The following is a 20548-nucleotide window of genomic DNA, read 5'->3' on the forward strand; positions in this document are numbered from 1 at the left end:
GTCGTGTTCGACTTCCTCAGCCTTCACGCCGCGGCGTTGAAACACCTCCAGAGCTTGAATCAGCAGACCTTCTCGACCATCCTGTCTCTCCAGCAGCAGGAGGAAGCGTCTCTTGACAGCAAGTTTGCGTCAACAGATAATGCCGACGGTCCTCCCGGAGCCTGGAATCCCTGCAGAGGCATTCTTCCTCCTGAATCTGCACCGCTTCGCTGCTCTGTATTATAATCCCAGATGGCAGCAGATCTGGAATAAAGTGCACAAAACAACCGTAAAGCAACAGAATGAGACAGATTCCTCACAGTGATTCACAGGACCGTGATTGTGGAACCAGAGAGTTCTAGTTTTCCACGTATTGGGTGCGACTTGCTCTTTAAACCCGTGATGAAGCGCTCCATTCTTTAGATTAAGCTCTGGGGATAAGCGGTCGTATCTGCCATAATTGCCCAGAGTCATGCAAAAAGCGTCTCAGCCTCTTCTGTTTTCCACTGCCTCAGCACGTGGTTAAGAAGTCTGGTTTGTGTCTGCGCTGTGACATGGACGTGCTGCCTCGACCGTCTCGAGCAGAATGTCTTCATCAGGACTTTGAGAGAAGAAAAAAAAGATCTTTTAGACAGATTCCTGGCCTTAAAAAGTCGCCCCATGAAATTACAATAACAAGTGAATGCTGTTGTTTGCCTGTCAAAAAGGTAAACAGTGAGCTGTACCTGCATGTGTGCACTCTGATGTTACACCTGCCTCTTTCTTCACACCTGCTGTAGATGATAAATGTTGCTCTCATCAACACTTGAGCTCGTTCAGTCGCGGGCACTTCAGCTTTGGATCAGATTCATTCATTTTGTTTTGGCTCATCTGTGAAGTCTGAAGACTAAACATAATCAACTTTTCTTGCGTGCATCTGTACAGTTGTAAATGAATCCTGCTCAGTATTGCTAGCATGCTAGCGGCTATGTGCACTGCAGTGCAAGTCAATCTGAAAAACATTACCACACAATAGCAAAGTGGCCAAAGGTATGTGGACAGACCTCCTAGTGCATGCAGAGCAGTGTGTCCACTTACTTTTGGCCTCAACCTTTTTTTTTTTTCTGAGGTAGTTTTTTCATGCTCTTATTTGGTCTCTTAACTCCAACTAAAGAAGGTTTAAGGCTTTTTAGACAATTCCAACTTGTGTTTGGTTCAGTCCTGTTTCAACATGACAGTGACCTGACCTGAACCCCGTCCAGCACCTCTGGGACGAGCTGGAACGGTGAGCCAGAACTTACCCCCAACAACAATCCCTGCGGCCAGATCCCAAAATCTGAGACAATTAGTAGTGAAGAAGAATAAAACATAAAAGAAGCACCAGCAGACAAGTACTTCAGTGAAGCACCAGTACTGAGACCAGTAATAAATCTCAGCAGGAGCTTTCGAGGCCTAAAAATAATTCTCCTGATTGCTGGCTGGTGTCTTTGATTCCTGACAGCAGCTCCAGCATCAGATGACGTGTTGTGCTTCTCTGGGTTGGAAATCATCCACAACGAAGGAATTAGATTCTGGCAACTGCCGTCACACAGAGACACTCACACTCATCCTCTCCACTCATTTTATTTTCGCCGTGGCCTAATCTCCCTCTCCTCTCCGCCGTAAACTGCAGCAAGCCAAACAAACCTCCTCCCCAGTTGAGGTTTTAAACCCCCGGCACACGCCAGACTTAGACACACTGGATGAGCAAAACCCGTCGGCGGCCGGGACAAACAGCAGCGGGGTTTCTCTCCGATGGCAAACAATGACAAATCGAGGCGTCCTGATGGCGCGACGGCTCGAGTCTGTCGCTGAAACAAAGACAAACGGTGGTGTGGATAAATGAAAAGAGGATACAGAGACTCTCTCTTTGACTGTCACTGAAACGCAGCACAGGAACACTCAGGGGGTTATGAAGGAGACTGTCGCTCTGAATGATAAATTCATCAATCAGATAGTCGGTTGACAGAGAATTAATCAACAAGTATGATCAGTAAAGTCCTTTCTGAAGGTGAAAGTGGCTCCAGGTTCCCATTTCAGCTGCTTTTCTCTGTTTTATGTGAGTGAAAATTGAACATTGACAGCCCTAAATGCAGAATTAAAATGATTGATAAGGAGCCATAAGGAGAAGCTGGTGGGCAGAGGAAGTTAAGGAATAACCTAAATGATTCATATGAACAAGCAGCATAAATATGTGTGTTTATCTGCATAATTAAATGTTCTGTGTAGTGCTGACTTGCATTTTTATATATATATATATTTGTTAAATCCCTCCTAAAGCCGATGAAGCAGCCACCAGGAGGACAGACTACAGGCTTCATGCATCAACCTGCGACATCAGTATGGTAATGATGAGGTGAATCCGCTCGATTGATTAAAAAAAAATCAACTTTGAGAAGTCGTGTAGCGAAATGCATCATCTAAATGCAAATCCACTTCCAGTTTAACCGACATGTGTTTTAATGCACCAGACAACAGCAAAATCTGTTGTTTTGTGCTGTTAAAGGTCTGTTTACATCAGTAGAACAAGCCTAGACAAGACAAGCTGAGTTGCACAAAACTCAAATTTACCTGATGATTTAAATTAAGCACCAGGCTCAATCTGCTGCAGTGTGATCTGTTAGCCCTTACAGCTGAATTAATGTGAATGTGACTCCTTTAAAGCTGCAGAGGGTCTGATTTATCAAGCTCACGTAGATGAAGTTTGGTGACTCACAATTTCTGCTGAGAATATTCCTGCGCAGACTTTCGCTGTTTTGCAGGAAGTGTGTCACCCGAAGCTCACTGTTGTCCCTCTGCTTCACTTCCTTCCTGCTGCTGACCGTGACCACGCACTCACAGTCGTGTACGCAGAGGAGGGTTAAACCACCGCAGGCTTGTGTCAGGAAGCTCAACACTTCAAATCCACCACCATCAGGAGAACGGTGACACCAGGCAGCTCCAGGATCGTGATGCCAGCAGCCGGACGTCCACCAGAACTCCAGAAGTCCTCTGCTACAGCCAGCAGTTGGCTCGCTTAGCTTAGCTTAGCATAAAGACTGGAAACAAAGGGAAACAGCTTGCATGGCTTGTTTATTTAATGCGCGCAAAAAGCAAAGGGACTCCTGCATTTCAGTGCTGAAAGCGGCCTTCACTGGTGCTTTATCACAACAGCATAAAGGCTGAAAGTTTAAGCATGAAGCTGACACGCAGCCAGCTCTGACACCTCACTGTCTCCTTTACCTTCACAGCCATCAAACGGACTGACTAACATGGCTGAACACCTGATTTCCCAGTGTCCCCCTTTCTGTTGTAGCGCTCATAATATCCTCACCCGGCCTGCAGTGGAGGGTCTCCTCTGCAGAACCGCTGGTCCGCTTGACATCTGTGTGCAAACCCAACATCTGGGAGTCTTGGGAGAGACATTTCTAGAATACTTACTCACTCTTGGATAAACAATTTCATGGGGGAGTGAGCTCCCAGCGCAGGCGGCGCGCTCCAGAATTACCCGCCTAATGGCTTTCGACTGAAACATTACTGTCAAATAAAGGAAAACGTGTGAATGCGAGAGTGGCCAGTAGGTTACGTTTGATATGAATTTCAGGTTATTCGCAATGCTCATTTCACAGGTAGGCAGGCAATGAGTTTCTCACCGCCAACGTGTTATGAGTTACAAACGTATTCATTAAGAGGGGAGCATTCAGAGCGGGTGCAGGATGGTTTGAATACATGTAAACACTGAATCAAACACTCATAATGCAGCCTGAGCTCTCTCACTTTGGGAACTCGTCACTGGAATGTTAAAGGATTTCGTTAAAGGCAGCGTTTGTGTTGGCACTGAAGGAAACTCTCAGCGACAGCCCTCGTGCCCCCTCGTTCTTTTCTTCCTCCTCAAGAGCAGACAGAAATATGCTAAATATGCAGCAGCAGGACCTGAGTCCATAGATCAGGGTTTATTTTTAGGAGAGGCGCCTCACTCCCTTGCTCCACCCAAGTTTTCTCATTATCTGTGACAGGGTTGGCACATGCAGAGACAATGGCCTCATGGCCGGTCTTCCCCTCACCCATGTGGAGGGTGGATGTCGCATTTTTAGACCTGCAGAGCGAACAGCACGCGTGTATCCACAGGGGAAAAAGTGACATATCAATAATAAACTTGCCTGAAAGTCAGTGCACCCTTGGGCGCAGTAGACTCACACCCTTCAGCTCAGTTAACTTATAGTGCTGTTATCCTTGCATGAAATTAGGTTTCTGACAGCACCTATAGCAGGCTTAAATCACCGCGTACAGTGAAGTAATGGCAGCACGCACAAGGGCTGAATACGGCCGTGAATGCCATGCAGAGTTATTGGAATGGAGCCATGCATCAGTATGCAGCAGGTTGTTAGATTATATTTCCTCTAAGCTGGCATCATTACACAGGAGAGCTGCACACGGGGCTGAAATAGCGATGCTGACTGTGTGGCTCATTTCTAGTGTTTGCTCAGTCGTCGCTGAATCGTTCAGATTTAGTGCTTCGGGGACTTTTCGCCAATGTTGATTTAAAAGTTGAGATACAGTTTTGTCATTTGCTGACGCCTCCAGGCTCCCTTGAGTGATAAGAGAAGGTCTTCTGACAACCAACCAGTGGTGGAATATAATTAAGTACAGTTACTTTAAAGCAACTTTAAAGCCCCTTGCTGTTGTTACACATTAAATTTCTCCATACTACATGCATCAAGCACAAAATATATAATAGGCGTATGAAATATGATGCAATGTTTAGAGCTTTAACTACCCGGCAGTGTAGTTTGTGCTATGGAGAAGAATGACATTACAGAGAAAATGTGTGATTTGAGCGTTTTTAAGCTTCTCTGATTTATAAGTTTTGTCATTATTTTATTTCTCTCTGTGATTTTCTCTTAAGCAAAGCACTTTCAAAACCTCCTGTGAAAATGACTTAAGTAGCTGAACTGTAGACTTCTATTGTGTGTGAATGACGTCTGACTGAGGATGTTTCTTAAAGAACTGAATGTGGACACAAAGCTGGTGCACGACTGTCTCTGCAGCCTGTGACGATGCAGAGGTGAGCAGGAGGCTCACTTCAGCGTGTCAGACGAGATGAACCAGGAGGCATCTCCTCTGATCAGGGCTGCCTGGATGAGTCATCCGGCGCCTGAGGGAGTCAGCCTGTGAGATCTGCGTGGGAGAGCTCGAGCGTCGTCAAACGCTCCTCTGCGGGAACGTTGCTCTCCAAATGTGCAATTATCAAAGGCCTGCTGAAGACTAGAAATCAGCGACATTGTGCTGTCTGTCTCAGTCAGAGTAGAGGAGGTGTGGAGCCTTTTAGAAACATCACTGAGGGAATAAATTTACCACTGAACTTACTGCTGAATGATGCATTCAAGGTCCTCAACTTTTAAATGTCTGCAAAAAAAAGTCCTTCTGGAGGGGAAATAGTCCAAATCAGTGTTATTCAGAGCATTTGAAAGGATTCACTCTGAAATAATATGATGTATTTCCACTTCAGAAGGAAGTGTCCTTGATAAATGTTTGATGCTGAGCAGCAACTCAACGTTACATCCATTATCAGTTCATCTCTCTTTTGTTTTCATCATTCATTTATTCATTCAGTCCATAAAACGTTCTTCAAGGTTTTCAGGGACCAAAAACGCATCAATTTACCTTATTATTATTATCTACTATTATTATTATGATTATGGTAAAGTAAAATATTCAAAATCCCAGTTTTTCAAGGATCAAAATTATGCTTCAGTATCTATGAATAAGAATAATAATCATAATCTTTAATTAATATACATGTTATTTTGTAATTTCTATTTGAAATTGGAAAAATAAAAAAAAACAAATATTAAAATTACTCTCACAGTTAATTAATTTAGTGGTATTTTATTTGACTTCCCCCTGTCTCTGGTCATCACTACACTGTGAAAAGTTAAAAGTAGGATAAAACGTGACAATATATGAACAGCTGTCTTTATTGTAGTATCACAAAAGTACCATAAATGTCTTTAAAAAGTGCCATAAATCGCCTTGGACAAATACAAGTCCCAGAGGGAATATTAAAGGACTATTACAGGGATTTTACGTTCGGGCTGCGCTCCACAGTGGCTTCGGCTTCCATCGGAGGTGTTCGGGTGTTGTCGGGCTCGCCCGGTGAACCGGAGGGCAGAGCGAGCGCAGCTGCTCAGAGCGCTCGCGACAAGCGCCATTCATCCGAGCGGACCGCGGGCACACCTGGTCAGACCGACGAGAGCAGTTTAGCGACCGAAAGAGCTCCACACAGGTGAGTTTCTACCGGAAATCACACTTCTGCGCCTGTTTCGTCCACTTTTGCGCACTTTGAGTGACTTTTACTGGAGAAAAAAACAGGAGAGATAACCGGAGAGTTGCAAGTTTGACGCATTTGAGCTAGCAGCAAACTTTAGGAACCTGCTATTCTTGACGTTATGTACGTACACAGCCACGACGTGGACACGAACGACCCAGAAACGACTATTTAAAGTTTATTTTGTCTCGGTGCTGACTTTACTTCCCTCCTACCTGTCAGCAGCACCCGGGTTAATCGCTCGAGGAATGCGGTGCCATTAGGAGCAGAGCCGCGAGCTGAAAGTTCAACTTCAACTTTAACTTAATTTTCACCGACTTGAGGAACTTATCTAAAGGGATCATGGCCACGGGCGGCTTTAAGTCGAACGCCACGACGGACTTTTTGGAGGAATGGAAGGCGAAACGGGAGAAGATGAGAGCCAAAATGCTGGGGGACATTGCGGCAGCGACCGGGGCGCCCTTGGGTGCCGGCAACGCAAACAGCACCGGCGGCCGCCACGCCGCTCCGCCGGGCACCGAGCTCTCCAACAACGGCAACCCGGACCGAAGCGCCGCCAACTGCCTCCCCGCCTCCTACTCCGTGGCTCGGTCCTCCTCCGGCACAGCTTTGAAGAGACCCGAGGAGGAAGCGCACCACCCCGCTGCACCCGCAGCCACCCCGGTGAGCAACCTGAAGAAAGCCCCGCCTCAGATGGAGAAGGCTCAGTGCGCGACGCCGGACTCCAGCTCCATGGCGTGCAACGACAGTGACAAGGAGAGTCCATCACCCAGCAAGGCGAAGGAGAAGAACAGCAGTGGTCCCAGTGCCAGGAAGGGGAAAGGACAGATCGAGAAGAGGAAGCTGAGGGAAAAGAGGAGATCCACAGGTGTCGTCAGCATACCATCCAACGAGGTGAGTCAGTCCACACCGGCTTTATTGTGACACTAATGTGGGACTTTGCACGAATCACCTGCAGGGAAAGTACATTTTGTCTGGGCTGTCATCTCCACAGGGAAGTCAGAGGACCGTGTAAGACACAGAGCAGGTACCTCAGCGGGACGGGGGGTTGTTTATGCCCAAGGGCCCGTGTTGTGGTGGAGGTGGCTGTCAAAAAAAAAAAAAAAAAAAAAACTGCAGCGACCCGGTGACAAGTGCTGTTTGCTGCATGAAAAATCCTCAGGAGCTGCATCCAGAATAGAAACTTGACTGATACCGAGTCTGTGAGGCCGATACTGATATTTGAAAGGTGAAAAATTAAACATAACACAAAACATTTCTTACAGAATCCCTTGAATTTAGTTTATAAACCAAAGCATCCGCTCAGGAGAACGTGTTGCAGTTGATCAATAATGTTGCTGCAACCAGCAGTTGTTTCCATTGTCTGTCAATCTGTCAGCCCTTTTTCGGTTACAGTTGTTTAGTCTGCGTGTTGTCACAAAGGGGGGACAAATGAGCCCATTATGATGTCCTCAAGTTGCTTGTTTTGTCTAACCAACGGTCCAAAACCCAAATGTCTTCACTTTATAACAACATAAAACAGAGAAAAGCAGTAAATCCTCACATTTAGGAAGCAGAAACTTGTGAATATTTGTCTTATTTTACCTGATAAACGACTAAAACTGAGTGTCAGAATAGATGTTGGTTCATTTCCTGCAGATCTCTGAACAGATTAATGGACTAATTAGCTTTGAGTTCTAACTAAGTGTCAAATTTAGCTAACGTGACCATAAATCACAAACAGTAAACTTAATTGGAAACACAAGAAAAGTCTAAAAATGACTTGTTATTTTGGTCAGACTGTATTCTGGGAGAAATAAGTGGGCATGCTCTTAAATACTTGTGGCCACGGGCGATTATGGTCCGTATACTTATCAGTCACGGCTTCCACAGCCAGCGTGCGTCCATGTAGAGTCAAATAAATGACATAAAGCAGCAGGAAGCTGCGTCTTCTATCACGTCTCCCAGCAGTCAACCAGCTTTCTATTAAATGTATAAATATAGGAGGGATGCAGAGGGCGATCTTTGGTGCAAGGTGACGAATTATGAGTGAAAGGTCGGTACCTGAAGTGTGTTGTTCTTACATTTTAATGTTATATTTGATCTGATCTGAGCCCTTTTTTTTTTTTTCCTCTTTTTGTAACCTTATACATTTTATGTTTCTTGGCCGGCTCGTCTCGGGTCCAGGTTGGAGAAATGTTCTTGCTTTGACACGACCATAAATAATTCAAATGGAGCTAGAAGAGCACTTGTTTTCCAAAAAGCCTCCAAATTCCTCCCGTACATGTGTCCGCTTTAATCGAGCCTCTGAAGCGAGAGGAGTGTAAGCGGCTCTCAGAGAGCGAGGGGGTGTCGGCTGCTGGGGGTGGAGGTGTGTGTGTGTGTGTGTGTGTGTGTGTGTGTGAAAGCGCTGTTGGGCCGTTCATCGTTATTGAATTGAAATCATGTCGCACTCCTTCCTGATTCCTGTGGTTTGGACACATGCAGGAACTCTGATGTGAGGCCCTGCCAGCCGACGAGCTCTGCCGGCCAGCGCTGTGATTATGTCTAAAAAACACTCAGATTGTACAAAAAAAAAAACTGTTTTTATAAAGGTGGTGGTGCTGGTTCCCGTACCCTCGTCCCTCGCTCGAGAGCCACCCCGAGCTCGCTGCCCTCGGGCCAGCACAACTTGGAGTTCGACCAGTTTGTCGGTTGGCGCTCCACATCCTGTTATTAGGTGCTCAGCAGTGCCGAGCAAAGCCGTTTGAAAGCTGGTCACATGCCAGGCTGTAATACTGGGCTTCAGCACTCCAGGCCGTGCCAGATATGTTAGATCGAGCCCATAGGCAGCTGATTATGTAGTAAAAGAGGGCGAGCAGACTGTTACTGGGGGAGCTGGGAGGTAATCTGATGAAGTGGTGGGCTGATTGGTTTCGGTGAGGCAGGCAGGAAGGAAGAACTGGAAGTGTCCGATCCCACATGAAGAACAGTTCGTATGTCCAGTTTGTGTCTTTGCACGTGTAAACGTTTCAGAAACCTGGATTAGCCCTTAATCCGGTGACGAGAAAACCCAGAACGTGTTTGTTGGAATCGTCTGATTGCTGGGTGGAGTCTTCTGATCGCTAGCTGCCATGTGAGCAGGTGCCTTATCAGTTTGAGTTGCGTAATAGTAGGATGAAAATATTTGCTGAACATAAAGTGAAAGTCTGACGCTGGTGAGCGGACGGTCGTTTGATCCGGATCCCAGATACAGGCTGCAACCAGACAACAAGTTTAATTCTGATCCCTCATCACCGTACTTACGTAATTAACCTTAATTAGCAGCAGTGACCTGCAGCTGGTGGCTCGCTGTAATGGGCCACAGCAGCAGTTAGCGGTGGCTAAAAATGAGAAGCTGCTAGCTGAACGCTTCGCACACCGCTCTTTGTTAATGAGGAAGAGAGTTAGCAGAGTCCTGACAGTCCGAAACTAAACTGAGTTCATCCTCAACAGCTGAGATAACTGAATCAGAGCAGAAGAGAGTCGATGTGGAGGAGGAGCGCCGTCATCTGATGATGAGTCTTTACAGTGAATGTGATGATTTAGCCTTTAAAATGTCAGAATATGGTGAAAAATGACACTTTGAAAGACGTTTTCAAATGGCTTGTTTTTCTCTGACAGTCCGAAACGTGAACATTATGGATGGATTAGATGGATTATGAGGGTAAGGGGCCCTGGGCGCAGGTGTCTTAAAGACCCCCGACACACACACAGGAAATGTTATTTGCCGTATCTCACAGAGGAATAGGGACCCCTTGACCCCTTGGGCCCCTGGATGAACAAGCACTTTGACTATGTGACATTTTCCACTGTTTGGACGTTGTGTTGATCACATGATTAATGGATTAATCAAGACAATAATCATCAGACTAATCAATAATTAGAATAATTATGAGTCGCAGCCCTAAAATATTCACAAATATGTGGCGTTTTGCCAAATAGATGACTTTGTTCAATCGACTTAACAGTTCAATGAATTCATTTCTAAGATAAAGAAAATAATGTGACGCTGTTTATTGAATTAATTCAGCCTTTTTCTGACACATTTTATCTTCACAGACGACACATTCGGCTCCGAGACGCTCAGTAACACGTTCTCTAATCCCACGGTAGTAATGGAAGTTTTATCTCTCAGATCTCAGGAAACTTTGGAAATCAGAGGGAAACATAAAAATACTCAAACTGGTCAAAAGTTTCCCTTTCTCCTCCTGCTGCACGAAGAGGACCAAACTATGCAAATGAAGACTCGCTCACACAAATTCCCTTTGTGATGTGAATATGAGTGGACAGGTGTGAATGGAGATGCCTGGGATTATCTCCCCGCTCGTTCTGTGCGGCACAATAGCTGTTGAGCGGGATTTGAGAGCATCAGGGGAACCCAATCTTATGCCTGTTGAGGCTATAATGGCCTGATAAAAGCTCCGTGCTTTCCTGGAGAAAAGACGTCCCTGCACGGCGTCAATCGCCTCCCGAGCTACAGGAAGGTGTCCCCTTTCTCTCACCCCGCTCGCTGCCTCACACTGCAGGGCGTTGTTACCGATGCTGACCTTTGACCTGCTCACGACATGCTTATGCAACGGAGGAATGTGGAAGCGAGCGAGCGGGCGCGAGCAGAGAGGTCGAGCGTCTCTGCGAGGTTTGGGTTCTCGCGTCTGGAGAGGTCGTGACGTGAGCGAGCGAGCTTCCCGCCGGACGGCGTGCACTCTGAGGGTGATTCACGTCGCTCATTGTGCAGCCTTTTACGACCTCGGTGAGTTATGAGGCTGTGATCCGGCTCTCCGGGCAGGGGGTGTGAGTTTTGCTTCATGTGGAGGGCTGGATGTGCCCGGTGGAGGCTGCTGCTGCTCCGACGGCCCCTCGCAGCTATCTGTCTGCAGCGTCGCTGAAGAGGTCAACGGGTTCAACATGCGATGCTGTGCCGAGCGCTCGGGCTGTTAACACTCCGGTGAGAGGAGGACGCGGCAGACAAGAGGGGTCCTGGTTCAAACTGGCCCTTTGTAAATCCAGAGGTTGGTTAATGTGTTTTAGACAAACACATCTTAACCTCCTCAACAGCAATGGCAGCAGGTACAATCTCCAGCTGATGGGAGAGCGCAGCCTTAAAAACCCCTGAGCCTCGAGTCACTGTAAACATAACACGCTGCAGCTTCAATACACAATGTGACACCATCGGAAGGCGCGAACAATAATGTTTTTAACAGCCTTAAAGCTGCTTAAGGGTGCAATAAGAAGGAGGAAGTGAAATTTTTGAAATCTTTTACAAATAAGACTGTTTGAAGCTCAGTTTTAACATGGAGATTTAACAAACACTTTGCTGTTTCTCAGGGAATCGTATGTAAATGTGCGTGCCGGGTGAGGTGGCTCATATCAAACGAGGCTCTCTGTGCTGAGTTTTGGCATCCGCTCTTTCCTCCGCTCTCTTAAAAACTGCCTGCGCTGACATTAATCAGCAAATGCCTTAAATTCAAACACCCCTGCCTTTGTTTGTGCCCAAATTAGTTTCCGCTCCATTTTATTCTGCGGCGGAGTTCAGTGAAGGGTGAAGTTGAACTGTATGTTTGGACGAGGGCCACGCTGAGAGCCGAGTTTGGGCGACGTGAGATCCAGTTTTACCCCAGTGCAGCTGCAGAGGACGCATGCTTTGACTCTGGCTTAATGAAATAGATGCTAATGTGTGTGTTTTTGTTGCCTCTTCGACAAGAGCGACCACAAATTTGTGAGAAATTAACGTGTTCTGCTGCTGCTTCTCAAGCCTCCACAGTAATTTCTGAATAGATTACCAACATATTTACTCTTTTGCCTCATTAGTCCACATGTTAAAATGTGAGATGGGGTGTGTGTTTGTGCAACAGTGCAGCTGCATGAAGTTACACTCCTAAATCCTTACAGCTGTTTGTTTATCAAATATAAATAGGCCCACAATTCACAGGTGTGCAAAAGAATGCAAGAATGTTAATTTGCATAGCGTGGAGCGTGTTTCACTCGCTGTTAAAACCTTCTCCAAACAAGGGCACATCATCACAGTAAATACCACAGGGATTTAATCATGGGCTTAGGTAAGCAAGGAGCTATTTAGGCAGGGTGCTTTGTTTCCTTCATTTCACTTGTTAGTTGAACAACAGCAGAGCTGAACTCTTTAATTAAAACACGTGCTTCTCCAGGTGAAACTTCCCAAGTCAGAAGCACCAGTTATGGTCGACTTATGCCTCTGCCATGGAGTCGTTACCAGCTCGGCCCTTCTGCGCACTGGACCGGGGGTATTCAACACTTCATAAAACACGCAGCGCCCTCGTAATGGGCGGCGGCACGTGGTTTTGTTCAGTTTGTAGGAATGTTACGTAAACTTGAGTTCCCATTAAAGTGACCCCCTGACTAGGTGAGCGACCATTGTGCTGTCGGATGGCATCAGATCACCGGATCAGAGCTGAAGAGGCTGTGAGAAGGAAATGTTAGAGTCTGCCACCAGTGAAACAGCTCACCACCTCACTCTGTCCTCGTGTAGGTCAGGAAATGGAGCCTCAGGACTCAGGACTGGTATTAGACACGTCCGAAGTCAGAACATCTGATCGTGGCACTTCATCCTTTCTGTTTGATATTTGCTGTTGGAGTTTTGCTTGTTATTTGCACAGAGTTCAAAGTCTCTTTTATCCAGGTCACTACTCTTCAGTTATGGCTGTTGAGGGACTTTTGGTGGAGCAGACTGTAGATTATTACTGAAGAACAACAAGAGCGCACAGTCATGCTAAACCCCTCGAGCGCTAACGTCTAATGCACACATCTCGTGAAGGAGATCTCAGTGAGTCTCATCCCAGATCTCTTGTTTACCGAAGGTAATAAAGTCGACTTCAGCACGAACGAGCGCTGAAACTCAGCTGCTGGTGAAGAGTCATCTCTCACCTCCCTGCTGCTGCTTGAGTGACACGATTGCTGTGTTTGCGGCTAATCTTTAACCGCTGAGTGTGTACATACCCGACACATACAAGTTTGGCTTCAATTAAGCATTGTATGGCATTGGTGTCAGCTCTAAGCTCTAAAATAAGCCCCTAAATAGAGCAGAAATGATTGATCCTGTGGAATTTGCATCAGTCAGATGTTGTAAAGGCTGTGCTGAGTGATCTGGTTAAACCCACCGTGCAACATAACCCGTGTAAATATTTAACCAAATTCACTTTGACTGTTCTCTCTGCAGGCGCAAAACAATGTCAGGGTGAATAGTCTCGTCTCCGTCTGACCCCGGATTCAGGTCAATGTTTGAAAGTTCAAACCATCTTCACTCAGACGTGTTTGCACCTTTTATAGAAGTTCATTTAAACATTTTTCAGAGCCTCTGTCATAATTTCTCCTGCTTTGCGTCTTCATTACCGGCGTTCACGCTGAGAACATCAATGTGTGCTGTGCTAACTGACACGCAGCTCATAGAAATTTACTGTTTGGGATGTTAATCCTAATAGTTTATGGAGGCATGCGAAGATAAGCGATAATCAGTTTCATGCTTCTGCTTTTGGGAAATAAATCCCCCCCCCCCCCCCCCCCCCCCCCCCCCCGTTGTGTGGTTGTTGGGGAACTTTGTACTTAGCTGCCGGGCGTCTTGCTCGTTTGACGGCACGCAAACACACACTGCGGGGGGCGTGAAGCAAGAGAGCCGTGGATTAGGGGAGTGTGTGAGTGCATGTTGTGATTCTGTGTGTCTGTAATGTGTAACCTATTTGCCGGACATTCCTGTGTGTTTGCTGACGACTGTGGGGAATTTGTGAGTCAGCCCTAATCAGGCCACTCTGCGTGATTAGGCATTTGGGAGCCGGTCTGTTTGTGTTCATTAAAGTAGAATTACTCGGAGACCCCAGTCTCATGTTTCCCATTCTATTCTATTTTAAATTCTGGTATTCCCGTTTCTCACTCCTCAAAACAGTGTCGTCTGAGCTCTGCAGATCCAGAGGTTTGTACTCTGATCTTTTCAAGCGAGACTTCAGAAACAACTTAATCTTCCTCTTCCATGTGACAGGAGAAAGTTTGCTGACTGCTGGGCTTGTGTACACTCGTGTTACTGTTACAGTACCGTTAAGCACCTTTAAGATGTTTTCAGCCTGGGAAACAAAGGCAGCGTCAGCACTCCCATGTCCTGTAACTGCCTCCTCTGGCCACAGTGGCCACTGTTCAGGGAAGAGTTACATAGTTATACTTTAAGATACTTTAAGAGTTAAGTAAAAGCAACAATACAAGTTAAAAACAAAGTATCAAAATGAGAAATGGCCCCATTCAGGCTGTTAAACTGTTACTTATTATTCATGCGTGTATTTTAATGCAATGCTGGATTCAGACTACATCATATTTTTGTCTGTTTCAACGATCGCTGTGTCAGATTAGGCGATTGCAGACCCGACATCTGCTGCTGTAATCGGGCTGATATCGTGTAGTCTGAACCCTGCGTAAGGTTTTCCAGGTGGTGCCTTGATCCTCGTATTTTCTGAGCTCATCATAGTTTTTGTCTGTAAAATCTTTTTTCTGCAAAGTTACTGCAGTTGCTAAAAATTCTAACCTAACCTTGTCTGCAGAGGCCTACAGTGTGATACTTGATTTGAACTCTCGATTAAATATCAAAATAGGAGCAGGTGAAATGTTCCCTTTGTTGCAGGAAACCAGCGACAAGATCTGTCACCCATCTAAATTGCATATTGGACCACTGGCATTGTTTTATCTTCATATTTGACTTTGAATTAGAGCTTCACGACGAAGTCAGTCAGTATATTTAACGTCAGTTCAGTGTTGATTTTCCCAGCTGGGACTCAAGGTGTGTAAATAGGTAAAATGAATAACAGTAACCACAGCCACACTGGAAAATAGATCACACACAAGTCTTCAAATGTCCACCAGCTAAACTTTACAGTGTAAAGCTAGACAACCTGCCGCTGCAGGTCAGTCAGTCCATCCTTCAGAAAGGAACTGATTCCAGTCTCTCATGAGAAAACTCATGTCGTATGCTGTTTTGCACTTGAGGAATACTGTTGCGATACTGTTTTCAGATGCCAAAACGCATCTCGCTGTAGTTTTATTCAAAATCTGCCTGAAATATCACGTCACATTTCAAAGATTTGGGCGATCCGTCCCCTCAGAATCAGACCAGCGATGCCTGAGGTTTCATGTTTGACGCAGCCACAGTCCTCTGCTCACTCTGCCGTTTTATGCATGAGGGACAATAAGCCTCAGTTGTGTTTGTATGAGTGAATGCACACCAACAGACTGATTTTGTCTGCAGTCTAGCAGGTTTCACGCACCGCTTCTGTGCGTTATGTCACCATGGATCTCGCTCTAACTGATTTCTCCTGATAAGCATCGCTGTTTATCTGACGAGCTGCTTTAACACGCGTAACCCAACCTGCACTTGAGGGAAGAGGAGCAAACATAATTTCCTCCTGTTTCGGTAGAGAGGGAAAGTGAAAGAGTCAGACGGAGGAATGTTGGCCGAGCAGGATGATGTTTTTGAGTCTGGCCGGTGTTTTGTTTGGCGATTTTGCTTCTCATTTCTTACCGACGCGGAGGACAAACTTAATTTTCACAAACGGAGCTGCAAGAAAAAAAAATTCAATCCTGAACTTCAGTGGTGCTCTTGGCATGTGTTGCCCTTGAACGAAAACAAATACGATTTATTAGAACAAGACGTATGAGGATTTATGTGGTAATTGAGGCCGAAGTGAAAATATTTTCAACACCAGCAGATTGATTTAGTTTTCTGCTTTAGACAGACTTAATATTAGATAGATGTGGAGGATTTTCCCCCCATGGCTGTTTGAGAAATTGCACTTAGGCCACAGAAAGTCGCACTTCAAAAGGACACAGTATTGAAAACACAGCCCAGAGAAACAGCCCAGGAATGCACTTGAACCCTCGAAATCGAATAAATATGTGGCTCTAAACTGCCAAACGCACGAAGCCTTGATCTTTAAGCCTTTCTTCCCCACAAAGGAGCCTGAAACCTGCTTAAGTTGAGGGAAGGGCTACCTACCATCAAGCTCATGGCTCGAAGCTTCAGCGTCTTCGTGTCCACGTACTCGTGCATGTGTGTGTTGTGTTTACCAAGGCCGTGTGCCACTTGGACACGCAGCCCTGGAGGAAGTGACTTTATACTGTACCTCCCGCAAAATGCCTCATTTTCTCATTCCAGCTCTCTCGCTGGATTTGGGACGATTGCGTTTGGCACTTTGTTTTGACGCCCTTTTGTATACACGAGCGCGTAGATGTGCCATTTCTGTCATTTTCAGTCCAGCTTTCTTTGTACCGACGAGGACAAACGTACGTTTCAGCTCGCAGTGCTGGACAAGACAGAATAAGCTCGGAAACAGAGCAGACAGCTGCCAGAACCAATAATCCAGATCTGCACATCTGTAAGTCACAAACGTCACCATCAATATTACTGCGCGCTCTCAGTATCTGATATCTCAGGCGGAGTTTATTGCAGACGATTCAGATTTGGATGTCAGTAAAAGTATAATTAGTTGTTTGATATGTGTGCATTTACAGACACACGTAGTTTGAGGTGCTGAGTGCTCCATAACGGCTGCTTCCTGTATGAAATATGAGCAACTGGCAAAGTTTCGTGTTGAAGTTTACTATCTATAATCTGTTAGCGATATTAGTAATTGATTGATCATGTCATAACCTTTGCTTTGTGGTGATAAATCAAATCAGCACATCATAATGTCAGGAAAATTACCTCAGTGTGTTTATATGACTGTATATTTAAAAGCAGTCAAATAAAAGCCAAGAAAGCGTTGAGCAGACGGATGTTACATCGTGGGATTAAACGCTAACATAAGGCAGCACGTCCTGGACACCACCTGCGTTTTCATCTGCCTTTTATTGTATTACTTCATTTAAATGGACAAAACCTGACAACCGTTAAATGTACCGTGAAGTCTGAGGGTAATATATTCTGTCGGAGCTTTTCCGTTTCCAGCATGTGGTGAGAAACGCCTGACGTAGAACCTGTTGTACTCGCTCCTTCCAGTTCTTATCACGATTTTGCACGACATCTAGCCAGCAGCCAAACTGAGCGCAAGACGGTTGGATTGCAGAGATAAAACACCAAAAATCTGAAACATCAGGAACTGAACAAGTGGAAACTTAGAGAGTTGAGGGTGGACACAGATTGGTTGTTAAGTGTCTGGAGTCTCGATTAACTGCCCTCTACAGCGCAGTGAGGACGTGACTTATAGCCACAGTTACATTATGATGCCATGGGACTGATATCTGGTGACCTTATGTCACAGTGCGATATGACGATGTAGAGTAAACATGGTTCAGTAGCAACAAGGATAAACACAACCGTAGCCAAGCTGTCAGTCTTGACATCATCGGCACGCCCTGTTAGTGCCCACACATACACAACAGCACAGCACCAGGACGCTGAATTTCAAATAAAACTAATGATTAGATGGATGGAAAAAGGTGTTTAAGGGTGTTCACATCCATGTTGGGTCAGCAGTGAAACTCTTTTTATATGTAGACTTAAATTAGTCTCTAAATGACAATTGGTCCTCTTGACAGTCAGCTGACCTCAATCCAGCTGCTCATGTGTTTCAGCAGAGCTTTAAAGCTCTGAAAGCTGGCGTCACGTGAGATTTTTAATCGTGTTCATCTGATGTGAACGCCAACACCCTGAATGCCAGCATCTTAGCCTCGTCGTCATCGTATGCTGCAGTAGAGCGTCAACACAGCGACACCCAAACAAACAGTGACAGTGACCAGAACAATGGCACACATAGCGAAGATCCTGTTCTGTCTCTGACTGATGCCAGATCATCGGACGGTTTTTTGTTTTTGAACAAGTCTCGTCTGACTCATTTGAACCTTTGTTGTGGGTTTCTCTCTGTGTTGCTGCAGATATTGTTTTAATGACCTGCCTGATCTGTGTTCACCTCACCTTGTTAATTAGGTCACTGGTTATCGACTCAGATCGTGTGCGACGCTGAAGGCATCCCATGTCCAAACAACCTGTCGGGTTTAGACGTGCAGGCAGACCAAATGATAATACTGCATCTGAAAATGTCCATTCCCACTATCATACAGCTGTCTGTTACATACACCTCTGCCCTTAGACCTAATGGCCTCTGAATTAATGAATTAACGTAAGCTACGTTTCATGATTACAAAGGAAGGTCAAGGCACAGAGCTGCAGCTACGCTTTGATTGGTGTTTACTCTGATCTCTGACCCTCACACGTCGACCCAATCAGCACCCTTTTCTGCTCTTATCATGCTGATTATTAGTTGCGATGATTAGAGGCTCGTAGATATTCAGCTGTTGGGAAAAGACAAAAATGCCTGCCCTTACTTTTTAAGGTGCTTTGTCTAAACGGCGCCACAGAACGTAAACAAATCTGCTTTCGCTTTCTGGTACGTTCTCAGTAACTGAGGAGAGATGCCACAGACATGAGCTTGCAGGCCTGAGCATCTGATTGCGAGGCTTTCAGTGATGTTTGTTTCCTCAGGGGTCCGTCCACTCACCGCTTTAATTGAGCGTCTTCCATGCTTTGAGCTGTACACTGTCTACTGGGCCGATCACAGCAGTGGGATTTTCCAGACCTCAGGGCCACATTCCTTTTCATTTATTCTCTGACTGCTTCCCCGATATCTTCCCTCGCTTGATAGCGAAACCTTGCATTATTAATGCTGCAGCTGGTTTGGTTTTTACCTGTTGCCGCGTCCAAAGCCGTGAGTGAAAGTCGAACAGGCCGACGTAGAGGCGGATCAGTCACGCCTTCGTGTTCAGAGAAAGAGAAGCGGAGCGGTAATTTTTAGCGTAGCCGCGTCTTGTAGCCCTCTCTCCTCTGTGGGTATTAACCTTTGCCTGTGGCGCCGTCGGCCTCCTAAAAGATTCATAGCCAATGAAACTCCTCAGTTCAGCGTGACAGATTGGATTTTCATCACAAGCCGCCCGGGTTGATTGTCTGCTTTTATTCCTACTGTACGTCAGGAATCCCCCTTTTCACCACCAGGTCCTTATTTGTATTTTTGTCTGGTCCCTTTTTGTCGTCTTTGTTGCTTCTTCTCGCTCTTTGGCCTGTGGATGTACATGCTTTATTTTCCTTTGATTCTCATAAAAGTCCTGCCGTCCTCAGCTATGTCCTCAGACAGCTCATTAGTAAATCAGTCCTCGAGCCCTCATGCATCCACAGTCATTTGTTTGCGATTTCAGGCTTCATGCTCATAAGTAAACATGAGGTGTAGTTGTGTCTGTGCCCTCTGTGCCCTCTCCTCTCCCTTTCTCCTCAGCTCTGTATTTCCTCCTTCCTCCCCCTCTTCGCCGTTGGTCCAGCAGCCAAACGTGGAGCTGTCCAGGCCAGGATGAATGGCCCGGTGTCACCAGCTCTATCTGTCCACGGGGCTGGATTTATCGTCCTGGCTTCAGCCCGAAAGGTCACACAATCAAGTGCAAACAGTCGTCGGCCCACCTTCGTCTAGGGGACGGAGAGAGTGTTGCACGGCCCCCTGGGAATTCTTTTGAGACGTCGCTGAATGTAAACGAGGCGCTTCTGGAGTGCAACAACCTCATGACGGTCACAGTGGACTTTCAGGTCGCACTAGGCGTGATGTTTACGTCCAGTCACACCTGCCTTAATCCCAAAGCGGAGCTGCAGCATGTAGCATCACAGAGCTGAGGCACAAAACCGGGCCTGTTGAGTCTCTTCAGGGTATTTTGGGTGATTTTTGTGGCTTAAAAAAAGTTGTTTGCTGCTATCTGAGAAGCTGAACTTCTCTTTAACCTTTTTTTCATTGATTGAGGCTGAAAAGTAGCACAAATGGTTCAGTTTTGGTAACCTAAAAATACATCAGTTTGAGCGGTTTGGTCGGAGCGATGTAGCCTCGGGGTAAAGGCTGCCTGAGAGGGAACGTTTTTGGGAAAGCCCTGACCTCTGAAGGAAGTTTGTTTTTGGAGATTGAGGCTTGATTTTTGTTTGACTTGGGCTCAAACAAAAGTGGTACTGGATCAGATTATTTTCATGTGGAAATAAATTCTTCCAGTTTGCCGTTTTATGCAGTAATTGAGTGAATTCTGTCTCCTGAGCAGCAGCATCTTCTGGTCCCTCTTTGGTCTGAAGCACCACAGTTAATCATGAGTGCTGAGTGCATTTCTGTCTGTTGACGGTTGAAGGTCACTTCCATTTGAGGTTTCCATTGTTTGATCGTCCGTTGCCAAGTAGACAGTTTGGTAAAACCCCCTTTGCTGGTTATTTTCATGCAGATAATT

At 45.9% G+C, this 20548-nt stretch overlaps 1 protein-coding gene across 3 annotated transcripts in view; it reads left to right on the forward strand.

The window, feature by feature from the left end:
- The first annotated feature begins 6168 nt into the window (after positions 1 to 6168).
- pawr (PRKC, apoptosis, WT1, regulator) overlaps positions 6169 to 20548 on the forward strand; it is a 58775-nt gene continuing 44395 nt past the window's right edge. For 2 of the 3 annotated variants that reach the window (XM_076721676.1, XM_076721674.1), the window contains exons 1-2: positions 6185 to 6262; positions 6530 to 7198. In XM_076721676.1, coding sequence (XP_076577791.1) covers positions 6647 to 7198 — 552 coding nt within the window. In that variant the 5' untranslated portion in view covers positions 6185 to 6262; positions 6530 to 6646. Of the gene's footprint in view, positions 6263 to 6526; positions 7199 to 20548 lie in introns of all 3 variants that reach the window. The other variant, XM_076721675.1, reaches the window with a different exon arrangement.

This window comes from Chaetodon auriga, chromosome 22, assembly GCF_051107435.1.
Source record: "Chaetodon auriga isolate fChaAug3 chromosome 22, fChaAug3.hap1, whole genome shotgun sequence".
Lineage (NCBI taxonomy): Eukaryota > Metazoa > Chordata > Actinopteri > Chaetodontiformes > Chaetodontidae > Chaetodon > Chaetodon auriga.